At 47.3% G+C, this 13,225-nt stretch overlaps 1 protein-coding gene across 1 annotated transcript; it reads right to left on the reverse strand.

Annotated features, from left to right (window-relative positions):
* Positions 1-7,347: 7,347 nt before the first annotated feature.
* On the reverse strand, positions 7,348-9,934 carry LOC134929493 (uncharacterized). Its single transcript, XM_063925098.1, has 3 exons — positions 9,865-9,934; positions 9,579-9,791; positions 7,348-8,984 (listed from the first exon to the last, which is right to left on the reverse strand). Exons 1-3 carry the CDS (start codon positions 9,896-9,898, stop codon positions 8,281-8,283), a joined length of 951 nt encoding a protein of 316 aa, XP_063781168.1. The 5' UTR covers positions 9,899-9,934; the 3' UTR covers positions 7,348-8,280.
* Between the last annotated feature and the right edge of the window lie 3,291 nt (positions 9,935-13,225).

The following is a 13,225-nucleotide window of genomic DNA, read 5'->3' on the forward strand; positions in this document are numbered from 1 at the left end:
ATCGTAGAAGGCAGATTTACTACTGTACCTTAAGTTAATGCGAAATTCTGTTGAGCTAATGGGTCTGCAAGCGGGAAGCCGCCCACTGGGCCTGATTCTATTTTGGAAATAAAGCATTGCAGTATAAAAATAATGCTGTCTAACATTTGTGGGCTACATGCATAAGCAGCAAGTATTTACCCTGCACAGAAATATATATATATATGGATTTGATCCCCTTGCAGTGCAGCTTGGTTTGTTCCAGACACAAAGTTACATGCTTTTTTTTTTTTTGCTGTACTTACAAACATTGGCCCTCATTCCGAGTTGTTCGCTCACTAGCTGCTTTTAGCAGCATTGCACACGCTAAGCCGCCACCTACTGGGAGTGAATCTTAGCTTAGCAGAATTGCGAACGAAAGATTCGCATAATTGCGAATAGAAATTTCTTTGCAGTTTCTGAGTAGCTCGGGACTTACTCTGCCACTGCGATCAGTTCAGTCAGTTTCGTTCCTGGTTTGAAGTCACAAACACACCCAGCGTTCGCCCAGACACTCCCCCGTTTCTCCAGCCACTCCTGCGTTTTTCCCAGAAACGGCAGCGTTTTTCCACACACACCCATAAAACGGCCAGTTTTCGCCCAGAAACACCCACTTCCTGTCAATCACACTCCGATCACCAGAACGATGAAAAATCCTCGTTATGCCGTGAGTAAAATACCTAATTTTTAGCAAATTAATTGGCGCAGACGCACTGCGAACATTGCGCATGCGCAGTAAGCGACTAATCGCAATATAGAGAAAATCAGCAACGAGCGAACAACTCGGAATGACCACCATTGGCCGTCATTCCGAGCTGTTCGCTCGCTGCTAATTTTAGCAGAGTTGCTAATAGGCTAAAATCCGGCAGTTCTGCGCATGCGTATGCATCTCAGGGTGCACTCGCTAAGCAAATTTACACAAAACTATGCTATTTTACTCACAGGCGAACAAAGCTTTTCAATCGCTCTGCTGATTGACAGGAAGTGAGTGTTTCTGGGCGGAAACTGGCCGTTTTCAGGGAGTGTGCTAAAAAACGCAGGCGTGCCAGGTAAAAACGCAGGAGTGGCTGGAGAAACGGAGGAGTGGCTGGTCGGACGCTGGGCGTGTTTGTGACATCAAACCAGGAACTAAACGGACTGAGGTGATCGCAATCTAGGAGTAGGTCTGGAGCTACTCAGAAACTGCAAGGAAATTGCTTTCGTTAGCAATTCGGCTTTGTGTTTGCATTTCTGCTAAAAGTAGCTAGCGAGCGAACAACTCGGAATGAGGGCCATTAATCAGGCCCTCTGTAGCAACCTCATGGACACATGTGCAGTGCAACTCAGCCGTATGTGCAGACGAAAAACATTGCACAATAAAAAAATAAAACACATTGGTCCCCACAGGAAAAAAACAAACACATTAGCCACTACAGGAAAACAAAAAAAGCATATTGATCACAGACAAGGGAAAAAAAATTAGTTCCTGCAGGGGAAAAAAAATATATTAGCCGCCACAGCAAAAAACTTAAACACATTGGCTCCCAATAGGAAAACAATAAAAACATATTAGCCTCCATAGAAAAAAATAGAAAACATTGACTCCCACAGGAAAAAATTATACTGTATTTCTAGAAAGCCGGGGGAAGGGGGGTAGTATATGCCCCTGGAGCCGGGAAGAAGGGCTGGTCCTAGTGGAAGGATGGGTAGTCAACAAAGCCGGGGGGTATAAGTCCCTGAGGTTAGGGGAGGGGTGGATGTGGGCAGTGTGGTAAATGTACCTGGCCTGTATGTCTAGAACACCAGGGGATAGAGTATTTTCAGGAGGCCGGGGAGGTAGGGTGGGTTACAGGTGTTTTCCAGTGGCTGGGATGGTGATTAGGGTGGGTACTGTGAGGCCACGGGGTGGGGTAGCTTAACTATAACCCCTCACCGGAGCCTATGTCTGGAGCATATACTCATCTGGAAATGCCCGCTAGCTGGAGCAGATGACAGCTTCCAGTTTGCGTTCCAGCAGTGGAAGACGAAACCTGGAAGCGCAGCAGCCAGAGCCGACAGCTAGTGCCAGCTGGACCCCAGAGGGGGGTCATGGGACCAGCCTAGCGGGAACTTGCCCTGTGTCCTGTGGGTAGGATTGACACCTCTCCTGGATTTCATGGATTCTCCAGGATTTGGTGGTAACCCTCCAGGAGGCTTTTCCTTTCTCCCGGATTCCAGGATTCTCCCGGAATATGGGGACTCCGTCTCCACCAGCCCACAAACCAGTGGGACTGCTGGGGGCAGCGGTGGTGCGTGCAGCGCGCACATAAGGGACGCGGACGGCCGTGACATGTCACGTGAGTGAAGGAAAGCAGGGGAGGGCTGAGGGAGACCGTGACGTCGAGACGAGTAGCAGGCGCAGCGGGCGGACTGGCGGCGGACGATGACTGAGAGCAGCAGCAGGCAGCAAGTCTCTGTCGGTGCCGGCGCTGGCGTAGCCTAGGTAGGGTTCCTAGATGTGTGTGGGACTTGCATGTCAGACGGTGTGTAAATGCTGTGGTACTGTAGAAACATGGAAAATGGGGGAGCAGTGTGAGGCAAGAGGTGAGCACAGTGAGATGAGTTATGAGGTGAGTACTGTGAGGAATGAGGGGAGTGGTGTGAAGAGAGCAGTGTGAGGGCAGGGCGGGGGTGGGGTGCGTGCCGTGCAATGTGAGGTAAGGTGTGAGGAGAGCAGGGGAGGGGGGGGGTGCAGTGTGAGGAGAGCAGTGGGGGGGGGGGTGCAGTGTGAGTACAGCAGTGGCGGGGGTGCAGTGTGAGGAGAGCAGTGGGGGGGTGCAGTGTGAGGAGAGCAGTGTGGGGGGGTGCAGTGTGAGCTAAGGTGTGAGGAGAGCAGTGGGGGAGGGGTGCAGTGTGAGGAGAGCAGTGGGGGGGGTGCAGTGTGAGGTAAGGTGTAAGGAGAGCAGTGGGGGGGGGTGCAGTGTGAGGAGAGCAGTGTGGGGGGGTGCAATGTGAGCTAAGGTGTGAGGAGAGCAGTGGGGGAGGGGTGCAGTGTGAGGAGAGCAGTGGGGGGGGAGTGCAGTGTGAGGTAAGGTGTAAGGAGAGCAGTGGGGGGGGTGCAGTGTGAGGAGAGCAGTGGGGGGGTGCAGTGTGAGGTAAGGTGTGAGGAGAGCAGTGGGGGGGGGGTGCAGTGTGAGGAGAGCAGTGTGGGGGGGTGCAGTGTGAGCTAAGGTGTGAGGAGAGCAGTGGGGGAGGGGTGCAGTGTGAGGAGAGCAGTGGGGGGGGTGCAGTGTGAGGTAAGGTGTAAGGAGAGCAGTGGGGGGAGGGGTGCAGTGTGAGGAGAGCAGTGTGGGAGGGGTGCAGTGTGAGGTAAGGTGTGAGGAGAGCAGTGGGGGAGGGGTGCAGTGTGAGGAGAGCAGTGGGGGGGGGTGCAGTGTGAGGTAAGGTGTAAGGAGAGCAGTGGGGGGGGTGCAGTGTGAGGAGAGCAGTGGGGGGGTGCAGTGTGAGGTAAGGTGTGAGGAGAGCAGTGGGGGGGGCAGTGTGAGGAGAGCAGTGTGGGGGGGTGCAGTGTGAGCTAAGGTGTGAGGAGATCAGTGGGGGAGGGGTGCAGTGTGAGGAGAGCAGTGGGGGGGTGCAGTGTGAGGTAAGGTGTAAGGAGAGCAGTGGGGGGAGGGGTGCAGTGTGAGGAGAGCAGTGTGGGGGGGTGTGCAGTGTGAGGTAAGGTGTAAGGAGAGCAGTGGGGGAGGGGTGCAGTGTGAGGAGAGCAGTGTGGGGGGCGGGGGTGCAGTGTGAGGTAAGGTGTGAGGAGAGCAATGGGGGGGTGCAGTGTGAGGAGAGCAGTGTGGGGGGGTGCAGTGTGAGGTAAGGTGTAAGGAGAGCAGTGGGGGGAGGGGTGCAGTGTGAGGAGAGCAGTGTGGGGGGGGGGGTGCAGTGTGAGGTAAGGTGTGAGGAGAGCAGTGGGGAGAGGGGTGCAGTGTGAGGAGAGCAGTGTGGGGGGGGTGCAGTGTGAGGTAAGGTGTAAGGAGAGCAGTGGGGGAGGGGTGCAGTGTGAGGAGAGCAGTGTGGGGGGGGGTACAGTGTGAGGTAAGGTGTGAGGAGAGCAATGGGGGGGTGCAGTGTGAGGAGAGCAGTGGGGGGTGCAGTGTGAGGTAAGGTGTGAGGAGAGCAGTGGGGGGGTGCAGTGTGAGGAGAGCAGTGTGGGGGGGTGCAGTGTGAGCTAAGGTGTGAGGAGAGCAGTGGGGGAGGGGTGCAGTGTGAGGGAGCAGTGGGGGGGTGCAGTGTGAGGTAAGGTGTGAGGAGAGCAGTGGGGGAGGGGTGCAGTGTGAGGAGAGCAGTGGGTGGGTGCAGTGTGAGGTAAGGTGTAAGGAGAGCAGTGGGGGGGGGGGTGCAGTGTGAGGTAAGGTGTGAGGAGAGCAGTGGGGGGGGGGGGTGCAGTGTGAGGAGAGCAGTGTGGGGGGGGTGCAGTGTGAGCTAAGGTGTGAGGAGATCAGTGGGGGAGGGGTGCAGTGTGAGGAGAGCAGTGGGGGGAGGGGTGCAGTGTGAGGTAAGGTGTAAGGAGAGCAGTGGGGGGAGGGGTGCAGTGTGAGAAGAGCAGTGTGGGGGGGGGGGTGCAGTGTGAGGTAAGGTGTAAGGAGAGCAGTGGGGGAGGGGTGCAGTGTGAGGAGAGCAGTGTGGGGGGGTGCAGTGTGAGGTAAGGTGTGAGGAGAGCAATGGGGGGTGCAGTGTGAGGAGAGCAGTGTGGGGGGGTGCAATGTGAGGTAAGGTGTAAGGAGAGCAGTGGGGGGAGGGGTGCAGTGTGAGGAGAGCAGTGTGGGGGGGGGTGCAGTGTGAGGTAAGGTGTGAGGAGAGCAGTGGGGGGAGGGGTGCAGTGTGAGGAGAGCAGTGGGGGTGTGTGCAGTGTGAAGTAAGGTGTAAGGAGAGCAGTGGGGGAGGGGTGCAGTGTGAGGAGAGCAGTGTGGGGGGGTGCAGTGTGAGGTAAGGTGTGAGGAGAGCAATGGGGGGTGCAGTGTGAGGAGAGCAGTGTGGGGGGGTGCAGTGTGAGGTAAGGTGTAAGGAGAGCAGTGGGGGGTGGGGTGCAGTGTGAGGAGAGCAGTTTGGGGGGGGGGTGCAGTGTGAGGTAAGGTGTGAGGAGAGCAATGGGTGGCGTGCAGTGTTAGGAGAGCAGTGTGGGGGGGTGCAGTGTGAGGTAAGGTGTAAGGAGAGCAGTGGGGGGAGGGGTGCAGTGTGAGAAGAGCAGTGTGGGGGGGGGGGCAGTGTGAGGTGAGCCATCGGCAGGTTTGTTTACATGAACATTGCTTGGTCTCGGGGGGGGGGGGGGGGGCCTTGAGATTGGGGGGTGGGATGGATTTCCACGAAATGATGATGCATGAGGTGGCAACCCTACCCGTGGGCCCAATCCACCGCAGCCCAATTTCATGGAAAGCTGGATCTGGCCAAGTTCCGTCTGAATCAGAGTATGACAGACATATGTATGTGTAAAGTCAGGTCTGAACTTACCATTTGCGTCTGTGCACAGAGATCTGTCCCACCCAGACCCAGCCCCTGTGTGTGAGAACGTTTACAGGTTATTTCAGTTGATGCCGAACCACAAATCCCAGCAGCCAGAATAAATGGGTTCCATATAAATTAAGAATGTTGAGCTGTCACTTTGAAGATAAACACCCTGGCCTATATTTACTAATAATCCGAGTTTGTCCGCTTAGTGTTTTTTTCTCTAAGTCCCAACACGGGAATTCACTAAGCACAAATCTCAGCAGTGTTTGGACTATTCGTAATGGTTTGAATGACAAAGTTCAGAAATACGAATGAATAGACCATCGGTCAAACGCGGCTGTTATTTCATACAACACGGGTATTCACTATTCATTCGTATTTGGGTGTTAGTCTCTGAGTGATCAATTGCGGTCGTATTATTTTGCGAATCGTAAAAAAAAACAGCAAAAAAATAGACCTGCTTTTTTCAGGCGTGTTTACATGTGTTGGCACTTACAAATCATTCACACCTGCATTAGGATGCCTATAAAAGGTACACAAACTTGTCTCATCCAAAATAATTTATTGCCTTATGTTTGCTGGAGTAAACTTGGAGATTTGTAAGTCAATACACATTTTTCAACATATATCCATTATTATACACATTTGATAATGTCGATATTATCTTAAACCATAAAGCTATACCTCTAGATACACTTTTACCGTGGAGCCGCTATGGCCGCTAGACTGAATACACGTGCTACGCACTCTGTACGCTATTTGCGTACAGAGTCGCATACGTGGTACGTACTTGGCGTACACACGCCGTGCTGAGTGTACAGAGTACGCACAGCGCACGCACACACAATTGATAACCTTTAAACCTTGTTAATGATACAATGTAATGATATGATTACACTTTAAACCCTTAGCAGCAAAGTACTGCAACGATGTTATACCTTAAACCTTAAGTAGCGCTGACGGTATAAAGTACCCGCAGTGCGTACACCTTATCAATGTTTATAAACCTTATACATTTAAATATGCTTTTAAACCCTTGCAGGAAAGTGAGGACACAACACCGATTTGTAGTTGAAACCACAGGGTTCTAAGGCCACCGTGGATTATTTCAAAAGGTAAAACAGTACAAATCATACACTACAGGCTAACAAGATAAATCTAAAACAGAATAATGGCTACAGTCAATGTACATACGTGAGAATGTTCGCAAGCGCAACCCGGCCGGTCCTCCACTTGTCAGATAGAAAGCGTTCAGAGTCTTCTGACCGGCCAGGCAACAATGGGCTTTTTATACACAGCTTACATACACAATACAATGGTCACTGTAATCTCATTGTCCATTGGACACAGAGATGTGTCTTTTCATTACAGGAGAGGTCATAGGTTGATTTGAAAAGGTGGGCGATATCTTTCCCCAACTGCTCTTGTGGGTGGTATCCTCTGGATTCCCGCCGCATACATAATATACAGTAAATACAGTTAATATCTATATTCTACTTTTGCACATAACTATACGCTGGAACATGCGATCTTTCTCTAACCAACACCGGAATGTTACCCTTAAAATACCCTACAGCTGGATACTAGACATCACCTTCCAACCTTTATCTGACCCTTCCTATCATGCAAAGGCGAATCCCTTAGTCCTGGAACTGTTTAAACTGTTGATACTCGCTGATGTGGTGTAGGGGAACTATGTGTACAAAATGCACTATTTGGGTTAAATATGTAATGTTATAATAACCCCCTACGCGCCCACAAACTCCGCCGTAAATACCCATACCACGCGCATGATCGCAGGAGCTATCCTACGCAAATTGCGGATATGTGCATGCACGGCTGACTAAGTGCACGCGCAGCGGGCATGTGCATGGGGTTAGTACAGGGTATATGCATTACAATATTTTTCGACTTTGACACATTAGTGTTAAACTTTCAAATATTTCACATTTTGTTGGTTCTGCCTCATGTTTTTTAATATGATTACTCATTTTTTACACACACAAACATGCCACAACAATAATGTCATTCATTTTGGCCCTGAAATTTAAAAATGTTACCCCAACATATTAGGACACTTTTACCCAACTCTATTGTGTTTTTCTTGTAAAGTCGTCTACAGAAGAAATAGTTGCATTGGTCATGGATGAATCTGGCTGGCTGCCAATTATTGTGTCTGCATGAGATGAGAATGATTGGAATCTAGAAAGAGTAATGATTAGAAAAAAATCAAGTGGTCTGGTTACTGCATGCTAAAGACATTCTGCCTGGCTGCCAATTATTGTGTCTGCATGAGATGAGAATGATTGGAATCTAGAAAGAGTAATGATTAGAAAAAAATCAAGTGGTCTGGTTACTGCATGCTAAAGACATTCTGCCTGGCTGCCAATTATTGTGTCTGCATGAGATGAGAATGATTGGAATCTAGAAAGAGTAATGATTAGAAAAAAAATCAAGTGGTCTGTTTACTTCCTGCTAAACATATTCTGCCTGGCTGCCAATTATTGTGTCTGCAGGATATGAGAATGATTGGAATCTAGAAAGAGTAATGATTAGAAAAAAATCAAGTGGTCTGGTTTCTTCATACTAACATCTATGTGCAGCTCAAACAACATTTTCCTCCTCCAAAAAAATACAAAGATGGTAAAGAATAAATGTGCATATAAATTTCCTGTTGTTGTTTGTACCAGTTATAATTAATGATGTTGTACAAATTGTCAAGGAGCTAAGTGTTATATCTATTCTGACAAACATACACTTACTAAGTATTTTATTTTACTTCTCTTTAAAGAAATCGTTGTGGTTTATATTTTAACTTTTTTTGGGTGGCTGCTTGTCCTGGCCTTTGCCTTTACCACTGTCATGTTGGCGTGCTCTGGTGGAGCGTCTTGGTGGTGATGACACTGGCGTTATAATTGGAGTAGTCGAACCAAAACTGCTGCTTGTTTGCTGTTGGTGCAGAAATCTGAGTGTTTCATTGAGGTTAGTGAGGGTGGCATTGAGTTCACGTGTTGCAGCATTTTGATTGTCTACAATTCTGGAGATAGATTCGTTGATCTTTTGATTGTTTTCTAAAATGTTGATATAGCTTTGCTGTTGTCTGTGCTGTTCTTCAATTATGCGCTGTAAGTTGCCCATGACATGTGTAATGTCTGCACGCATGATTTCCATGGTATTGCCAATTCTCGTGGTTTGTTCATTTTGTCTACTCATATTTCTGGTTATTCTTCTGAGGTGACATGGTAGGCTTGCAAACATTTGTGTCTGCCTACGCAGGCAATCTTCATTAGTGGCCTGCTGTCTAGCCCAAATGTTCCAAAACACTTGATCAGGGCCTTGTGTTACTGGTGTTGTTGAGATGTGTTGTGGTGGTGGTGTGCTTTGCTGTGGTGGTGTACTCACAGGTGCTGGGGGGCTGATTCCTTGGCTTAATGGCTGCATTTCTAACATGATTGTCTCATCCATGTCACTGTGTTGCTGGTGTTGCGTAGGGATGCTGGTACCAGGACTAGAAGCTGAAATTATAAACATTTATCCGTTAGTTATCCATATGTTTGAGAAATTATAAAAAAGCACTAAACATGGAACACATGTCATTGACTGGTGCTTTCAGATATCCTGCCTAGCAACATCATCACTCATAACTTAAATACATACACATGCCTGTTTGTGGCAAATGTGTCTGGTTACTTCATTCTGAAAGCAAACACATGAGTTGTATGGTAGATCAGACATACTCCACCATAAAAACACATTGTAATCCATAATGTGTTGCCTTATAAAAACAAAAACATAGTAATGTTTTTGTATGTATTTGGCAATGTTAGGTCAAACACACATGTGAAAATGATGAAAACAATCTTACTATTTGCCAAGCTTACACATGAGTTTCTGTTGCAGCATCTTACACACAATGTGCTACTGTATGGCTGAAGTGGACATACATATCTTTACTGGATGTGGACAAGGCCATTTTGCTAGGATTCCATTTCATGTTTTACTGACTTCGGTAAGTTTTGCAGATTTTGATGGGTTTTGACTTAATGCGTTTAAGTAAATGGATTATTAAGATCTGACATTTATTTAATTTATTTCAGTTTGTTACTCACAATCAAGATGAGGGGAGTGTGGTTGGCGTCTTGGAGGTGTGTCCAAAATTTGGAGTGGGGGGACCGAACATACTGTCGATAATCTTCGTGGCGGGGTAGCCTGCTGTGGTTGGCCCTGGACATCAGACCTTGCTTTTTTTGCTGCAACATGTTTTATTTTGTGGTGTGTTACAGAAGTCCGCCTTCTGCTGCTCAAGACTTCTTTTGATGGACCTAGTATTGAAAGTGACATTTTGTTATGGTCATTCCTTTACAAACATAACCTATACTACAATGGACACTTTACCTGCTTCCGGTGCGTCATCATCATCAGATGTCATGGGAGTGACTGTAGGATGACCAGTACTGCTTTTTTCCAACACTGTAAATCAAGAAACAAATAACATAACTCATGTATTCATGCTATTGTTGATACATCCACCCATTATGCTTATAAACATTAAATCTTTAAAAAAATGTTTTTTTTTATGACTCAAAACATAAGGACCTTAAACCAAAAAACCACAACATAAAACAAAAAACATTGTCCAATAGCCATATGCACTATGGAAAGTGCAACACAGGGAATCATGTACAGGACACAGACATAGGACACAATTACAAATACATACACTAACAATTTTGTAATGACAGGAAAAAAATTACAGATGCAATACAGAAATTGCTCTGTGATGTGGCACTCCAAACACACATTGCCACAATATGAGCCAACCAAAAAAACCACCAAAACCCCCCCCAAAAAAACAAACAAATAGTAAGGTAACTAAGTCTGCAGTGTCAGGGTACAAATACAGACTCAAACTGAACAAACAAATAGTGGGTTTGTGTAAAACAATATTACATTCAGTACTAATGAAATCACACATGTAACTGGCTTCAAAGCCACTTTGCACTACTCCAGCCTCTAACATGACAACCACTGTTTTGGCAACATTGCACATGGATAACTGAAATACAAAACATAGTCAAACTTTAAAACTGTAAAATGTGCAAAAGTAAAACATTATTGCTGGACAATTCAATGACACACCAAGTCCAAACTACACATGGAAAATGTACTGAAAAAAAAAACCACATGACAAACAATAAAGTAATATGTTACATTGGCTTTTGTAGAAAACATTACCCAAAACAATGTATTTGCTTACGCACACTTGAAGATGGGAGTAATATGTAACGTCACATGACACACATTTAAAAAAAAAAAAAAAAAGCCAGAAGTAATGTCATAGAATGTTAAGGCAAATACACATGCTCACCATTCTTCCTGGGCCGATCGGAATCCCGGACATGGGTTGCAGACACTACTTCTGCAGGTATTAAACTCCGCATGGGCTCTTCATAGTCCAGATATCTTGCAATAAAGGGCTGGCCTCCACCGGTTTTTCGAGCCAACTTCGCCTCCTTGGTCATTTTGGACTTGACACGTCGCTTTATGTCATAGTACCGTTTGCGGCACGTGTCCTCCGTCCGCTTGACCACCCCCTCACTATTGACAGCAGCAACAACTTTCGCCCACAACACCGTCTTCTTCCGTGTTGGCACCTTGGCGGACTCAGGCCCAAATAGCTGCCGCTGATACTTCATCAGCTCCCGCACCAATGCCACATTTTCTGCATAACTAAACTTGACATTCCGCCCAGTCTTAGTAGTGGTGCGTGGCTGCGGAGCTCTCTGACTGTCACTATCACTGTCACTTGAGGCTGCTGCAGCAACCTCACCCACCTCACTCTCACTCACCTCCTCCACCTGACCAACCTCCTGCCCCTCACTCACACCCTCCACCTCACTCACCTCAGCCACCTCACCCACCTCTGAGTCACACATAATTATGTGTCTAAACACTTAACACAGAAAAAAGAAAAAACAAACAACACACTCCTCCACTACCACTGCACAACTCACACACACACACAAACACACACACACACACACACGTACACACACACACACACACACACACACACACACACACACACACACACACACACACACACACTGACAAGGGACTATAAAGAAAAGAAACTTAGACAAAAAATGAGATAAAACCAAAAAAAAACAAGACTACAAGAATGACAAGACTACTTTCAAACACAATACTACACTCAGAAATCGCAAACAACACTGCTCACCAAACCAAAAAATCACCAACCTCCACAGCACAACCTCCCTCCTCACCACTAACTAAACCCACGAGGTGCGGACGGTTTGGGGCATATTTATATGGTTGCGCACAGACACTCCTACATCTGAAACACAACCAATCACGAACGGGGATGAAAAACGAAACTAAAAGTCAAAATGCGGCCGTGGTTGAAAAATAACCCTGCCGCGTTTAACATAGAAAAAAAACCCTGAAAATACTACAAAAACAGGTACGCAAACGACAATGACGGCCGTAAATGTGCCAAAAAAACCCCGACTGGCATCGACATTGGAAAACACGAAAACCATGAAGTCGCCTGCTTAGTAACTTGGCGTATATAGTTTCAAAAAGTTGCATGAAAATGCACCCGATACAAAACGAGTTTAAACACTACACAAACCGACTCAAACACGAATATTAGTAAATATAGGCCCCTGTTACTTTCTCGGAAGCATCTGGCAAGTTTGATTTTCTTCAAGCTGATCCTATAGCATTTTTACAAGCACAATACTACATCACTTAAGTAATCAGATAATTTGGGGAATTGGATTGGGAAAACCCCTTAGATAAATTAATAGGTCAAGGACCCTCTCACAAAAGAGCAATTTCTTCTTATTACGGTATATTGTATAATATGTTTGACCACACTGCCGCACAGTCAGGCATGAGTCAATGGCTGGTTCATTTTCCATCTCGACACAAGGGCCCTCATTCCGAGTTGATCGCATGCTGCCACTTTTGCAGCCCGTGCTATCAACTAGACGCCGCCTATGGGGGAGTGTATTTTTGCATAGCAAGGCTGCGATCGCTTGTGCAGTCCTGCTATGCAAAAAAAGTTTTGTGCAGAACTAGACTAGGGTAAGAGTTACTTACCCTGTGCGATCACCTCAGCATTGCAGGTCCCGGAATTGACGTCAGACATCCGCTCTCCAAACGCCTCGACACGCCTGCGTTCAGATCTCCACGCCCCGAAAATGGAGAGCTGACGCCCGGATCCGCCTTCTTCCTGTCAATCTTCTTGCGGTCGCCGCTACGACTGCTTTCTTCGTTGGAGGCATTGTAAACTTTTGTCTGCAGGTATGTATGAAGAATTGTTCTATAATATTATACACAGAATTTATCTCTCTCCCAAAAGACAATGGGGGTCATACCGACCTGATCGCATGCTTGGATTTCTTGCTGCACTGTGATCAGGTCAGAACTGCGCATGCGTATGCACTGCAATGCGCAGGGGCGTCATACGAGTGCAAAGCGGATCGTTGCTGAGTGATGGCTTAGTGCGAAGAATCCATTTGCACAGCTGATCGCAAGAAGATTGACAGGAAGAAGGCGTTTATGGGTGTCAACTGACCGTTTTCAGGGATTGGTTGGAAAAACGCAGGAGTGTCCAAGCGTTTGCAGGGCGGGTGTCTGACGTCAATTCCAGGACCGGACAGGCTGAAGTGATCGCAGCGGCTGAGTAAGTTCTGAGCTACTCAGAAACTGCACAAAACTTTTTGTA

This window comes from Pseudophryne corroboree, chromosome 5 (assembly GCF_028390025.1).
Source record: "Pseudophryne corroboree isolate aPseCor3 chromosome 5, aPseCor3.hap2, whole genome shotgun sequence".
In the NCBI taxonomy this organism is placed as follows: Eukaryota; Metazoa; Chordata; class Amphibia; order Anura; family Myobatrachidae; genus Pseudophryne; species Pseudophryne corroboree.